Raw genomic sequence first — 15,169 nt, forward strand, 5'->3', positions numbered from 1 at the left:
ATGGAGAAACAGCCAACTGAATACTCACCTTGGTACCATATCATGCCTTTCAGGACCATTTTATGTAGTGGATGGATCATGGCATTCCAGAGCACAGAATGCTTACTGGGACCTCTCACAGAGTCAGGTGAGATGAACCTGGAACACATAAGACACACAAGCATCACCAGAGAGCTAGCGACTTACCCTGTGATGATCCCTAAACTGGCAACACTCCAGCTTCTGCTGGGGTGAACTTCTGGTGAAACAAAGTCTTTTTGCTTCACTTAAAAAGATGAACAGTCACTGGCTCTCACCTCCAGGATCTTTCCATAAAAGTATACCAGCAAGTTTTCCATGAGTTCAGAGTGGGTCATTCCATTTAAATACCAGATAAAGTAACTAAAGACAGAGACAAGGGGTGTTTCATTATGAGTCACACAGACTAGTACACAGTGGATGGACACGGGTGGTTTTAAGCTTTTTCTTTTATAAGGAATGCTGTCGCTAATTCACTGCATACATGCTTAATTAATTCCTTAAGATGGATTCCCAGAAATGAAATGGTGGGGTCAAAAGACATACATTTTAAGACTTTGAATGTGCTCCCAAATTTCTCTATAGAATGGTTGTATGAATTTATAATCTCAGCGGCTGTGTGGGAGAATCCCTGCTTCCCCACATCCTCTCTAGGCCCTCCATCCCCTAAAGATCTGGGAGAGCAAGGTGGGCTGGGTCTGAGGCTCCCTCCTACTCTATTGTGGGCCATTCTCTCAGTTCCAAAGTTCAATGTCTCCACTCTCCCACAGGCAAACTTTAACTCCAACTATACCAAGAGCTCAAGTCCTTCCTCCTCCTCGAGGCCTTCTCAGAGCAAATGAGACAATGTATGTAAAAGCAGTCCACACGTCCTTCGTCTATGTTAATAATAGTGTCTATGTTAATAACAGCATCAGGACTTTTGTTACCTAGCCCTTTTCTCCACCCAAATATTATTCCTGATCTATCTTTTCCCAAGTGTGCTTTCACAGTCAGTATACCAACATATTTTTTTTGAGTACATGTTTATATATTTGTCCTTCTTGTTAGATTTTTATTCTCGTAGGCAACATAGCACATCGCACAGCAGTTAGGAGTACAGACCCTGAAGCCAAATTTTGTCACTTACTAAGTGTGTCCTGGGCAAGTCTCTCTGAGACTTAGCATCATTGCCATAGTATGAAAATAGTATCTACACTTTGCGGGGTTGTTGTGAGTATTAAATAATACATATAAAGTACTTAAAGCAGGGTCTGACATATAGAAAGCGTTCAGTAAGTTTTAGCTATTACTACTAAGAAAAAGGATCACTTCCTGACATATTCTCAGGTGACAGTGAAAGTACTTTACGTCCACATGGAATGAGTTACACATATTCAATACATACTGGGACATTTAAATCATACCTGATTTACTGATTTCCCCAAAAGAAGACCATGATCCTTCTCTCTTACATAATTCCCTGGTAGGTTTTCTCCCAGACTGGATGTCCTCCCCCCCCAATTTGGACACTTATGGAGGGTGCTTTCTCACCCTTGCTTAGAGATTCCACAGGCTTTCAGTGACCTTCTAGATGACCAGGCTTCAATGGGTGTCCCACCCACGCTGGAGGAGACCAGTCCGATGGGGTACTGCAGTGTGTCATACAGGTAACGTCCAAACAGCCAGCACACCGCTGACATGTACGTGAAATCTCCGTGGCCTAAGTTTTCTGTTCAAAGAAATAGAGAAAAAGAGGGAAGAGTAGATGGATACAGACTATAACACTACATGGGTCTAGATGAGAAGGATGGTTATGGGTCATCCCCTGCCTTCCTTTCTAAGACTTTTCAAAAATAAGGTACGACTGAGAGGCTGTAGGGAGACGTATCTCCCCATGCCTGGAGGCCTCCTCCATACCCTCCTCATTGGTCTTGACGCTATTATCTCTTTCAAACCTGCCCTAAGGAGAATCTTTTCCAAAGGGGAAAAATACAGCTTTAGTAGTAGTTTCCTTTTATCTGTCTTTGTTTTCTTTATTGTGGTAAATACATATGTAACAAAACACTTGACATTTCATCGATCGTCCCATGTACAGTTCCGTGACATTAGTTACGGTTATTATTGTTCAACCATCATCTTTATCCCTTCCCAATATCTACCATCACCCTTCACAGAAGCTCAGTGTTCCCTAAGCACCGAGTCCTCCTTTCTCCCTCCTTCTCAACTGCCCCTGGTAACCACTAACAAAGTCTTGTCTCTATACACTTGACTATTCCAGATATCTCATTAAGTGGCATCATATAATATTTGTCCCTACACGTTGCTGGTTCTCGTAATGAGGAAGTAGGGCTCCCTACTCAGACAGCGATAAATGGTAAGTATTATGTTCTCAATCCAGGCATAAGTAACTCACTTAATAATCAGAGTCCAAAACTCTGGGGCCACGCAAGGAGGCTTCCCCGTGCTTCCCCATCCCTTACAGGCTCCTCAGAACCTGGAAATATTAACACTCCTTCCCAACAGGAGAGGATCCCCATGTTACCCTCTTCTATACCTCTCCTTGTACCCAGCCGCCAGCTCCACTTGGCTCTGTGGAAGAGAACAAGCGAGCAGGTGCCATGTTGAGAAGAAATGTGTATTTTTTTTTTAGCCAATTTTATACCTAAGGTAAGGAAAACTTGGACAGGTAAGTGATGAGACGTTTGGCCAAAAGGGGAAGCAACAGAAACCAAAACAAGTGTTTAAATTTGCAGCATAGCCTAGGTCTTTCGTCCACACTGCCAGTGACCAACATCAGGCCAGAATGGACAGTTCTGACGACAGAGGAAAGCTGACGAAGAAGGGAACATGCACACACACAAAACTGGTGAATCAATTCAACCCAGTACTTATAAAAGATCTACCGTGGATAAGCTTTCACTGCCTGTACGTCAGATTGTCCTATTGTGGTAGCTTGCCTATTGCTGCGATGCTGGATGCTGTGCCACCAATATTCCAAATACCAGCAGGGTCACCCACAGTGGACAGGTTTCAGTGGAACTTCCAGACTAAGACAGAGTAGGAACAAAGGCCTGGCAATCTACTTCTGAAAGTTAGCCAATGAAAACCTCATGAATCACTACAGAACACTGTCCAACTCGCTTACTTTGGACACATCATCAGGAAAGCTCAACTGCTGGAAGAGGACATCATGTCTGGGGAAGGGGAGGGCCAGTGAGAGAAGGGAGACCCTCAGTGAGACGGATTGGCACCGTGACCACAGCGATGGACATGAACATGCTGGTGATCGTGAGGATGATGCAGGACTGGGCAACACTTCACTCTGTTGTACATAAGGTTGCCATGAATCAGAGTCAATTCAACGGCAGGTATCCACCTATGGATCTATCAGCCTGGCACTGTGAATGATCCAAGCCCAACAGAGTTCTGTCACTCAAAAAGTTTACAGTGAAAGCAGGAATTCAAATCAATTTCAAATTATTTAAAATTGATCAAATACCTACTATGTGCCAGGCACTACTAGGTGGTTTGGTTCAGATACAGTAAAAAAACAGATATGGAAAGACATGGTACCTCTCCTTGTGGATCTTATTAGTCCACAGAATAAGACTGTTGTTGTTAGGTGCCGTCGAGTCGGTTCCGACTCATAGCAACCCCACGCACAACAGAACGAAACACTGCCTGGTCCTGCGCCATTTTAACAATTGTTGTTATGCTTGAGCCCATTGTTGCAGCCACTTTGTCAATCCATCTCATTGAGGGTCTTCCTCTTTTCTGCTGACCCTGTACTCTGCCAAGCATGATGCCCTTCTCCAGGGACTGATCCCTCCTGACAACACGTCCAAAGTACGTAAGACGCAGCCTCGCCATCCTTGCTTCTAAGGAGCATTCTGGCTGTACATCTTCCAACACAGATTTTTTCTGGCAGTCCATGGTATATTCAATATTTTTCACCAACACCACCATTCAAAGGCATCAATTCTTCTTCAGTCTTCCTTATTCATTGTCCAGCTTTCACATCCATATGATGTGATTGAAAATACTATAGCTTGGGTCAGGCACACCTTAGTCTTCAAGGTGACATCTTTGCTCTTCAACACTTCAAAGAGGTCCTTTGCAGCAGATTTACCCAATGCAATGCGTCTTTTGATTTCTTGACTGCTGCTTCCGTGGCTGTTGATTGTGGATCCAAGTAAAATGAATTCCTTGACAACTTCAATCTTTTCTCCCTTTATCATGATGTGGCTTATGGGTCCAGTTGTGAGGATTTTTGTTTTCTTTATGTTGAGGTGTAATCCATACTGAAGGCTCTGGTCTTTGATCTTCATTAGTAAGTGCTTCAAGTCCTCTTCACTTTCAGCAAGCAAGGTTGTGTTATCTGCATACTGCAGGTTGCTAATGAGTCTTCCTCCAGTCCTGATGCCCTGTTCTTCTTCATAGTCCAGCTTCTTGGATTATTTGCTGAGCATACAGATTGAATAGGTATGGTGAAAGGATACAACCCTGAGGAATGCCTTTCCTGACTTTAAACCACTCAGTATCCCCTTTGTTCTGTCCGAACAACTGCCTCTTGATCTGTGTACAGGTTCCTCATGAGCACAATTAAGTGTTCTGGAATTCCCATTTTTTACAATGTTATCCATAATTTGTTATGATCCACACAGTCAAATGCCTTTGCATAGTCAATAAAACACTGGTATTCTCTGCTTTCAGCCAGGATCCATCTGACATCAGCAATGATATCCCTGGTTCCACGTCCTCTTCTGAAACCTGCCTGAATTTCTGGCAGTTCCCTGTCAATATACTGCTGCAGCTGTTTTTGAATCATCTTCAGCAAAATCTAGCTTGTGTGTGATATTAATGATATTGTTCGATAATTTCCACATTCGGTTGATCTCCTTTCTTGGGAACAGGCATAAATATGGATCTCTTTCAGCTGGCTGGCTAGGTAGCTGTCTTCCAAATTTCTTGGTATAGACGAGTGAGCACTTCTAGTGCTGCATCTGCTTGTTGAAACATCTCAATTGATATTCTGTCAATTCCTGGAGCCTTGTTTTTTGCCAATGCCTTCAGAGCAGCTTGGACTTCTTCCTGCAATACCATCGGTTCCTGATCATGTGCTGCCTCTTGAAATGGCTGAATGTCAACTAATTCTTTTTGGTATAATGATTCTGTGAATTCCTTCCATCTTCTTTTGATGCTTCCTGTGTCGTTTAGTATTTTCCCCATAGAATCCTACACTATTGCAACTCAAGACATGAATTTTTTCTTCAGTTCTTTCAGTTTAAGAAACGCTGAGCATGTTCTTCCTTTTGGTTTTCTGTCTCCAGCTCTTTGCACATGTCATTATAACACTTTACTTTGTGTTCTCCAGCCGCCCTTTGAAATCTTCTGTTCAGTTCTTTTACTTTATTATTTCTTCCTTTTGCTTTAGCTGCTTGATGTTCAAGGGCAAGTTTCAGAGTCTCCTCTAACATCCATCTTGGCCTTTTCTTTTTTTTCTGTCTTTTCAATGACCTCTTGCTTTCTTCATGTATGATGTCCTTGCACAACTCACCTGGTATTTGGTCATTAGTGTTCAGCGCATCAAATCTATTCTTTAAATGGTCTCTAAATGCAGGTGGGATATGCTCAAGTTTGTATTTTGGCTCTCGTGGACTTGCTGATTTTCTTCAGTTTCAACTTGAACTTGCATATTAAGCAATCAAAGGTCTGTTCCACAGTCCGCCCCTGGCTTTGTTCTGACTGATGTTACTGAGCTTTTCCATCGTCTCTTTCCACAGATGTAGTCAATTAGATTCCTGTGTATTCTGTCCGGCGAGGTCCATGTGTATAGTCACTGTTTATGTTGGCGAAAAAGGTACTGCAGTGAAGAAGTCATTGGTCTTGCAAAAGTCAATCATGCGATCTCCAGCATTGTTTCTATCACTAAGGCCATATTTTCCAGCTACTGATCCTTGTTTCCAAATTTCGTGTTCCAATCACCAGTAATTATCAATGCATCCTGATTGCATGTTCCATCAATGTCAGACTGCAGAAGCTGGTAAAAATCTTCAGTTTCTTCATCTTTGGCCTTAGTGGTTGGTGTATAAATTTGAATAACAGTCGTATCAACTGGTCTTCCTTGTAGGCATATGGATATTATCCTATCACTGACAGTGTTGTACTTCAGGATAGATATTGAAATGTTCTTTTTGACAATGAATGCAACACAATTCCTCTTCAAGTTGTCATTCCCAGCATAGTAAACTATATGATTATCCAATTCAAAATGGTCAATACCAGTCCATTTCAGCTCACTAATACCTAGGATATTGATGTTGATGCATTCCATTTCATTTTTGACAATTTCCAATTTTTCTAGATTCATACTCCGTACCTTCCAGGTTCCAATTATTAATGGATGTTTGCAGCTGTTTCTTCTCATTTGAGTCATGCCACATCAGCAAATGAAGGTCCCGAAAGCTTTAATCTATCCACGTCATTAAGGCTGACTCTACTTTGAGGAGGCAGCTCTTCCCCAGTTGTCTTTTGAGTGCCTTCCAACCTGGGGGGCTCATCTTCTGGCACTATATCAGACAATGTTCCACTGCTATATGACAGAGAGGCAGATGCTGTCAAATCTACTCTAATTTATGCTGACTTTATGTACAAAAGAACAAAACGTTGCCCAGTCCTGTATCATCCTCGTGATTGCTGGCAAATTCGAGTCCATCATTGTGGCCACTGTGCCAATCCATCTCACTTACAGTCTCCCTCACCCTCGCTGGCCCTCTACTTTCCCAAACACGATGTCTTCCTCCGGCAATTGTTCCTTCCTGATGATGTGTCCAAAACAAGTGAGTCGGGCAACGTTCTGTTGTGATCCATGAGGTTTCCATTGGCTAATTTTCAGAAACAGATCACCAAACTGTTCTTCCTAATCTTAGTCTGGAAGTTCCATTGAAACCTGTCCACTATGGGTGACCCTGCTGGTTTCTGAAATACTGGTGGCATACCTTCCAGCATCACAGAAACACACAAGCCACCACAGTATAACAAACTGACAGGGGAGTGGTAGAGCACTTAACAGACAGCAATAAATATTTGTTGACTGGTGTTGGCTGGCTGTGGGTAATAAAAACCGGCTGTGGGTAGCTGGTATAAAGGTGGGTTTGTGGATGGGCTGGTAGGGAGGAAAGGTAAATAGGAAGGAAGAAAAGAGGTGGGGAAGCCTCGAAGAAAGAGACAGAAGTTTATGACAGAGCTAGCATCTAGGCAAAAGAAATAATACGTGAAAAGGCATATAAAAAAGCAAACCCACTGCCTTTGAGTCCATTCCAACTCATTGTGACCCTCTAGGACACAGCAGAACTGCCCCTTAGGGTTTCCAAGGCTGTAAATCTTTACAGAAACAGACTGCCACATCTTTCTCCGATGGTGCTGCTGGTGAGTTCAAACCCCCAACCTTCAGTTAGCAGCTGGGCACTCAACCACTGCACCACCAGGGCTCCTTGAAAAGGCATATAAAAGAAGAAAAATTCTGAATGTATTTGGTTGGAATACTGTTATGGATTGAATTGTGTCCCCCCAAAATATGTGTCAACTTGGCTGGGCCATAATTCCCAGTATTGCGTGGTTGTCCTCCATTTTGTGATCTGATGCAATTATCCTATGTGTTGTAAATCCTAACCTCTATGATGTTAACGAGGCAGGATTAGAGGCAGTTATGTTAATGAGACAGGATTAGGTTGCCTCTTCAGTCAATCTTTTTTGATATATAAAACAGAGAATTGAGCAAAGAGGAGAGGGACCTCCAACCACCAAGAAAGACAAGTCAGGAGTGGAACACGTCCTTTGGACCCGGGGTCCCTGCGCTGAGAAGCTCCCAGACCAGGGGAAGATTGATGACAAGGACCTTCCCCCAGAGCTGACAGAGAAAGAAAGTCTTCCCCTGGAGCTGGCACCCTGAATTTGGACTTCTAGCCTCCTAAACTGTGAGAGAATAGATTTCTTTTTGTTAAAGCCATTTATTTGTGGCACCGCTGTTACAGCAGCACTAGATAACTAAGACAAACACAGATTACAAAAAGAGAAAATGGAAGATAAAACTGGAAGGAGGTTGGAGCCGTATCTTGGAGTTAAGAAAATGGAAAGCTACTTGAAAATGCTTGAGAATGAGATTGTATGGTGAGCAAAATAATGGCCCCAAAGACATCCATGCTCTAATCCCCAGAACCTGTGAATATGTTGGCTTACATGGCTAAAAGGACTTTGCAGATGTGATTAAGGTTAAGGACCTTGAAATCAGGACATTATCCTGTATTATCCAAATAGGGCCAATCGAACCACAAATCCTTAAAATTGGAGAGCCTTTCCCAGCTGCAGTCAGAGATGTGACTACAGGAGAAATGTGGATGGAATGTGAAAAGAACTTGATCTGCCATTGCTGGCTCTGAAAATGGAGGAGGGGGCCACAAACCAAGGAATGCAAGTGCCCTCTAGAAGCCAGAAATGGCCCTCAGCTGATAGCCAGCAAGGAAATGGAAACCCTGGTCCTACAACCACAAGGAACTGAATTCTGCCAACACCCTAAATGAGAAAGGAAATGTATTCTCCCCTGGAGCCTCCGGAAAGGAATGCAGCCCTGCCAACATCTTGACTGTAGCCCAGTCACAGCTGGTTGGGCTTCTGATCTACAAAACTGTAAAACAATAAACTTGTGTTGCTTAAAGTCACTAAATTTGTGACAATTTGTTATGGCAACACTAAGGAACTAATACAGAATGACATTTAAGAATACATGCCTTAAGAAGATCAATGTGACACTGTGAGTATGGTGAATTGTAATAGAACAGACAAATTCTATAGTCCACTTGGAAAGTAATGAAAGCCTGAACTGGAATAAAGACAGTAAGAATAAAAGGGGTTGGGGGGTGGATAATAAAGACATCTCAGAGAAGGAACCTATTGGGCTTGGCAATTGCTTTCATTCACAAGGTGAGCAAGAAAGAAAAGTTGGAGATAACTTGGAGCATATCAGCTTGGGTGACTGGGAGAATGATGGTGCCCTCCACAGAAACACAACAGACAGAAGGGAAGTGAGACTTGGAACCAAAAAACCAACCAAACTCGTTCTAAGGGAGTTGATTCCAGCTCATAGTGACCCTGTAGGACAGAGCAGAACTACTCCATAGGGTTTCCAAGGAGCAGCTGATGGATTCGAACTGCTGACCTTTTGGTTAGCAGCTGAGCTCTTAATCACTGTGTCACCAGGGCTCTGAGACTTGGAAAGGGAGTTCAAATAACAAGGTATAATACATTGGGGAGAACAGATAGAAAGTTTTCTTCTGAATAGTTTAATAGATACAGAATGAGCATTCAAAGTGAATGCCTAGGAAACCTTGGAAATATAAGTGTGCTGCTCCAGGAAGAGACGGACTAAAGACAACAATGTCGGAGTCATTTTCCCCACTCCTTCTTCCAGCTGCTGCCCCATTTCTTCCCTCCTTTTTCAGTAAAACTCTTTAAAAGAGTTGTCTATACTTACAATGGAGCCCTGGTGACACAGTGGTTAAGAGATTAGCTGCTAACCAAAAGGTTGGCAGTTCGAATCCACCGGCTGCTACTTAGAAACCCTATGGGCCAGTTCTACTCTGTCCTATAGGGTCTGTGAGTCGGAATCAACTTGACAGCAATGGGTTTGTTTTGTTTTTTTGTTTGTTTTATACCTACAATACTCATTTTTTCTCCTCTCTTGAACTTATTTTATTAAGGTTTATCCCTACCAATCTCTCTACCAAACTGTTCTCATCAAGTTCATCAATGGTCTCCACATTGCTAAATACAAAGGTCAGTACTTACTTGACCAATCAATAGCCTTTACGTGGTTGATCACTCCCTCCTCCTTGAAATCACGCCTTCCTCATTTGGCCTCCAGGACATCGCATTCTCCTGGGTTTTCCTTCTATTTCTATGGCTGCTCCTTACCTTTTACTAGTTTCTTTTCATATTCTCAGCTTCATACATTGGAGTAGAATGCCCTAGGACTATTATTGGACCTCTTTTCTTCATCTATGCTCTCCTCTATATCTCTTTTTTATCAGTCCCTCAGTGATCTCAGCCAGTGGCTTTAACTATTTACCTATATGCTTATGACTCCCAAATTATTGTCTCTTTCCCAAACCACTCCCCTGAATTCTTGACCTATATATCTAATTGCCTCTGGATATCTCCATTTGGATTGTCTAATAGGCATCTCAAATTTAGCATGCCCAAAACCAAACTTTCAATCTTTTTGCCTCAACTTACTGTTGCTAGTATTCTCCATCACAATAAATGGAAACATCGTTCTTTAAGTTACTCAAGCAAAAATACTGGAATCATTCTTTGACTTTGCTCTTGCTTGAACATTCGACACCTGATCCATCAGTAAACCATGTCAGATCTATCTTCAGAATGAATATAGAAACCAACCCATATTTATCAACTCCTCTGCTATCCCCCTGGTCCAAACCACCATCACCCTTATCCGTAGTGCAATAGTCTTCTTGCCTGTCCCACTTCCATTTATTCTCACTGAAGAGTGTGACCTTAAAACCTTAAGTCACTTTTCTGCTCAGTGACCTCCAATTGCTCTCATTTTACTTAGAGTCAAAGTCAAAGTCTCTGTACTCTCTGTCCCACCCCCACTTCCTCTCAGAACTCATGTCCTACTACTATCCCCCTAGTCTACTCTGATTGAGCTTCACTGGCTCCCTTGCATTGCCCCCAAACATTCTAGGCACATTCCTGCCTTGGGGACTGTATTGTTTGCTCTGCACGAATGCAATTCCCCAGACATATGCACTGTCTCACCTCTTCCAGGTTATTGCTGAAATGTGCCTTCACAGTTGGATTTCCCTGGCCACTCTAAATTGCAAACCACCACCCACTCCGGCCCCAACACTCCTTATCCCTCTTCCCTGATATATTTGTTTTTCTCTCATTTATTTACTTTTGTCATCACCATCTAACCTGTCCTTCAATATTCAAATCCATTCAGTTTCTGAGTTCAGAGAGGAAGACTTGGAAAGGAATCTCAAATAACAAGGTATTCTCCAAACCTGATTCCTGACTTTTGGACAACATGTAGTGAAAGTTCATATAGCAAAGGATTCATCCAAAAATTTATCTGAATTTTTTTTATTCAGTTCTCACAGGAAGAGAGAGCATCAGATTTCTGTATATAATTTACTAATTATATTACTGTGAGTTCTCACAGGGAGCGAGAGACAGCATCAAATATTCTATGTATAATTTACTAATTATATGAACTCATTTTCTGTGTTCCTCCAGACTATAATGTAAACTCCATGAAATTAGGTGCTCAGGTCTATTTAATCCACTGCTATGTCTCCAGCAATTAGAACAGTGTCTAGCACACTGTAGTCACTCAAATATTTTTTAAATGAATTAATAGTTGAAAGTACAGGAGCAATTGAGATTACTGAGGTAAAGCATGTACAGACAAAAAGAAAAGGGCCTAGAAAAATCCTGATGGACCACATTCGGAGGAAGGAATTGAAGAAACAGGGAGGAAGGAGTCAGAGGAGGAGTAGGAGGAAAGGGAAGTACCATAGAAACTAAGAAAAGCATGCAAGGGAGTGGCCAACAGTATCCAATGCTGCAGAGAAGTTGAGATTTCTGAAAACCAAATATAGATCTCCAGGGTGTATAATTAGAAGAAAAGTAGTAACCTTGAAGTGAACAAATTTGAGGTGGAAACAGAAGCTAAAGTACAAAGGGTAAAGAGTGAATGCATGGAATGGCGGCAAAAAGAATTAAAACAGAAGGTGTTGTAAAGAGATATAACAAAGGGAAGGAGAGAGATGAGCCGGCAATGAAAAGGGCGTTTGTTACGATGTGCTCTGTTTTGTTTTGCTAGAACAAAAGAAAACTACACCTACGCCTCCTTTATCGACTATACCATCATCCGACATTTTGCATTTACAACAATAGTAAAAAATCTACTACCCGATTATTTTGCATATTAACGACATAGATCTGGCAGTAACGAACACCAAGGTGCAAGGCAAGAGTAAAGCTGACTCTGGGGTCTTAAATGCTAACAAGCGGCCATCTAAGATGTACCAATTGGTCTCAACCCACCTGGATCAAAGGAGAATGAAGAACACCAAGGTCACACGATAACTCTGAGCCCAAGAGATAGAAAGGACCACATGAGCTGGAGGCTTACATCATCCTGAGACCAGAAGAACTAGATGGTGCCTGGCTACAACCGATGACTGCCCTCACAGGGAACACAACAGAGAACCCCCGAGGGAGCAGGAGAACAGTGGGATGCAGACCCTAAATTCTCATAAAAAGACCAGACTTAATGATCTGACTGAGACTAGAAGAATCCTGGTGGTCATGGTCCCCAAACCCTCTGTTGGCCCAGGACAAGAACCATTCCCGAAGACAACTCATCACACATGGAAGGGACTGGACAATGGGTTGGAGAGAGATGCTGATGAAGAGTGAGCTACTTGTATCGGGTGGACACTTGAGACTGTGTTGGCGTCTCCTGTCTGGTGGGGAGATGGGAGGGTAGAGAGGGTTAGAAACTGGCAAAACGGTCATGACAGGAGAGACTGGAGTGAGGGAGCAGGCTAACTCATTAGGGGGAGAGTAAATGGGAGTATGTAGTAAGGTGTATATAAGTTTATGTGTGACAGACTGACTTGATTTGTAAACTTTCACTGAAAGCACAATAAAAATTATTTAAAAAAAAAAAAAGAGTAATGCTGGCTGTGATGGTTAAGGTTATGTATCAGCCTGGCTGGGCCATGATTCTCAGTGGTTTGACATTTATGTAATGACATGCAATTTGGCAGTTATGTAATGATGTGGTCATCCTCCAGTTTTGCATAACAGCAATTTTCATGTAACAAACTGGTCTTTGGAACCTAACCATGTCAACAAATGAGCACTGGGTGTATACGTTCTGAGAGCAAGGGCTATGTTTCATTCACTGCTGTGACCTCAAGGCCTAGCACAGAGCCTTACATGAAAAAAAAAGTAGGCATGAAATAAAGATTTAGTGCTGAATGGACAGCGTGGGGTAAGAACAGAGCCTAATGGATAAAAGAAGGTTCTGAAGGATATAAGAGACCACATCAAGTTAGCCCTGAAAGACACTGGTCAACTGTCTTCAGACACAAAGAAAGAGAAGAGAAAAATATAGACAGTTAAGGCACTAGAGTGAGATACTGGCAAAGCTGGTACTGAATGGCCTCAATACTTTCAGTGAAGTTAAAGGAAGGGTCATTTGCTCATAGAAAGGGGGCAGATTCATTGGTAGAGTGCTGGGAAGAAAACATATGAAATAGTCACAGTCGGTAATGCAGTAGTCAATGAGAAATTGGTAAAAGCCTTAAAAGTTTGCAAGTGGCCATCTAAGATACAACTATTGGTCTCTACTCACCTGAAGCAAAAGAGAAAGAAGAAGCTAAAGGCTTAAAGAGAAACTAGTCTACAGGACAGTCTACACAAACCACAGCCTCATCTACCCTGAGACCAGAAGAACTAGATGATGACCGCCTACCACTACTGACCATTCTAATCAGGGCCACAACAGATGGACCCTGATAGAATGACAGAAAAATAGAAAAATGTCAAACAGAACCTCAAACTCCTTAAAAAAAAAAAAAAAAAAGACCTACTGAACTACTTGAGACTGAAGGACTCCCCAAGACTATTGCCCTGAGATACTCTTCAAACCCTGAACTGAAACTAACCCAAGGTTACCTTTTAGCTAAATAACAAACTAGTTCAAAAAATAATAAATATCACCCGTTAAGTACCATGCTCCTTTAAAAAATCACCTACATGAGACCAAATGGTCAACAATTACTTCAACACAAAGACGAGAATATAAGGGGACAGGGAAACTAATGGAAGTGAAACAAGAACAGGAATATGAGAATGTTCACCAATGTCACTGAACAACTTGTGTAGAAATTGTTGAATGAGTACCTAAACTGCTATGTAAACCTTCACCAAAAACACAATATTATTTTTTCAAAATTAGTAAAAGCTTTGTTGAGTAATAATAAATAGATAAGAACCAAATTCAGGATTACGTCTTCCACTTAGGGCACTAACCCATAAGAGATGGCACGTTTGTAAGCAATCACTTACCTGAGGTGGGCTTAGACCATGGCAAATCAAGGCCAGCAAGGTCCTCTAGCTCCTGCTCTGCCTGAGCAAGAGAAACTGAGAGGATGCGAACAGACTGATAGGCAGCAGTATCAGACATCTCTCTTGTAGCGTTAAATATCTAGAAAAGAAATAGGCATGTCATTTCTTACACCAGCCCAGTGGTTAATCAACTATCCTGCCACCTCTTAGTAAATACTGCCAACCTTCAAAGTTCCTTCTGAGCATTCAACGCATCAAGTGAATAACCAAAACTAATACTGGGCTGGACTGAATCATCTTGATCCAATGTGAAATCCTCCTTGACCAGCAGAAGCCATGATGAATCATGTCCACAAATATTATGAAGCCTGTAATCCGAAGGCCTGTAAAACCAGTTGCCATCGAGTCAATTCCAATTCATGGCAACCCTATGTGTAACAGAGTACAACTACGCTCCATAAAGTTTTCAATGGATGATGTTTTGGAAGTAGATCACCAGGCCTTTCTTCCCAGGTGCCTCTGGGTGGACTCAAACCTCCAACTTTCCAGGTAGCAGCTGAGCATGTTAACCATTTGTGCCACACAGAGACTCCATAATCTTAAGGAGCATGTCTGTATTAGACAACAGGAGCTATGAAGACTATCAATTAGATCACAGTGATATCTTAAAACTAAAATACCTCTACTCAGAAAAAGTATCAGACCCTACAAAGCCATTGTAGTCAATTTCTTAAGAGGGTGGTGGTTAGAGAGCTATGCAGAATGAGAAAGGCCACGGAGAGATAGACTACTATGTGGTCCACACCACACAAAGAGAATGTATTCAAAAGAAACACACCTGAGAAATGTTTGTTGAACTACTGAAGCATTCTGAAATTGGTCTCGAAATACTTACAGTCTCACCTTGGTCCTGGTATCTCACCAAAGACAAGTTTGGGAGGCATGGAGATTGAAAAGGTAGGTTTCAGGGTGACTGCTTAGAACAATCCCAAGAAATTAGATAAAG

At 42.1% G+C, this 15,169-nt stretch overlaps 1 protein-coding gene across 1 annotated transcript in view; it reads right to left on the minus strand.

Moving 5' to 3' along the window:
* SIAE (sialic acid acetylesterase) overlaps window positions 1-15,169 on the minus strand; it is a 52,907-nt gene that overhangs the window by 17,962 nt on the left and 19,776 nt on the right. The window contains exons 4-6 of the mRNA XM_049856197.1: window positions 14,164-14,302; window positions 1,552-1,729; window positions 29-138 (exon numbers count right to left, since the gene is read on the minus strand). Of these exons, the coding sequence (XP_049712154.1) occupies window positions 29-138; window positions 1,552-1,729; window positions 14,164-14,302 (427 nt within the window). The remainder of the gene's footprint in view (window positions 1-28; window positions 139-1,551; window positions 1,730-14,163; window positions 14,303-15,169) is intronic.

This window comes from Elephas maximus, chromosome 17 (genome assembly GCF_024166365.1).
Source record: "Elephas maximus indicus isolate mEleMax1 chromosome 17, mEleMax1 primary haplotype, whole genome shotgun sequence".
Lineage (NCBI taxonomy): Eukaryota > Metazoa > Chordata > Mammalia > Proboscidea > Elephantidae > Elephas > Elephas maximus.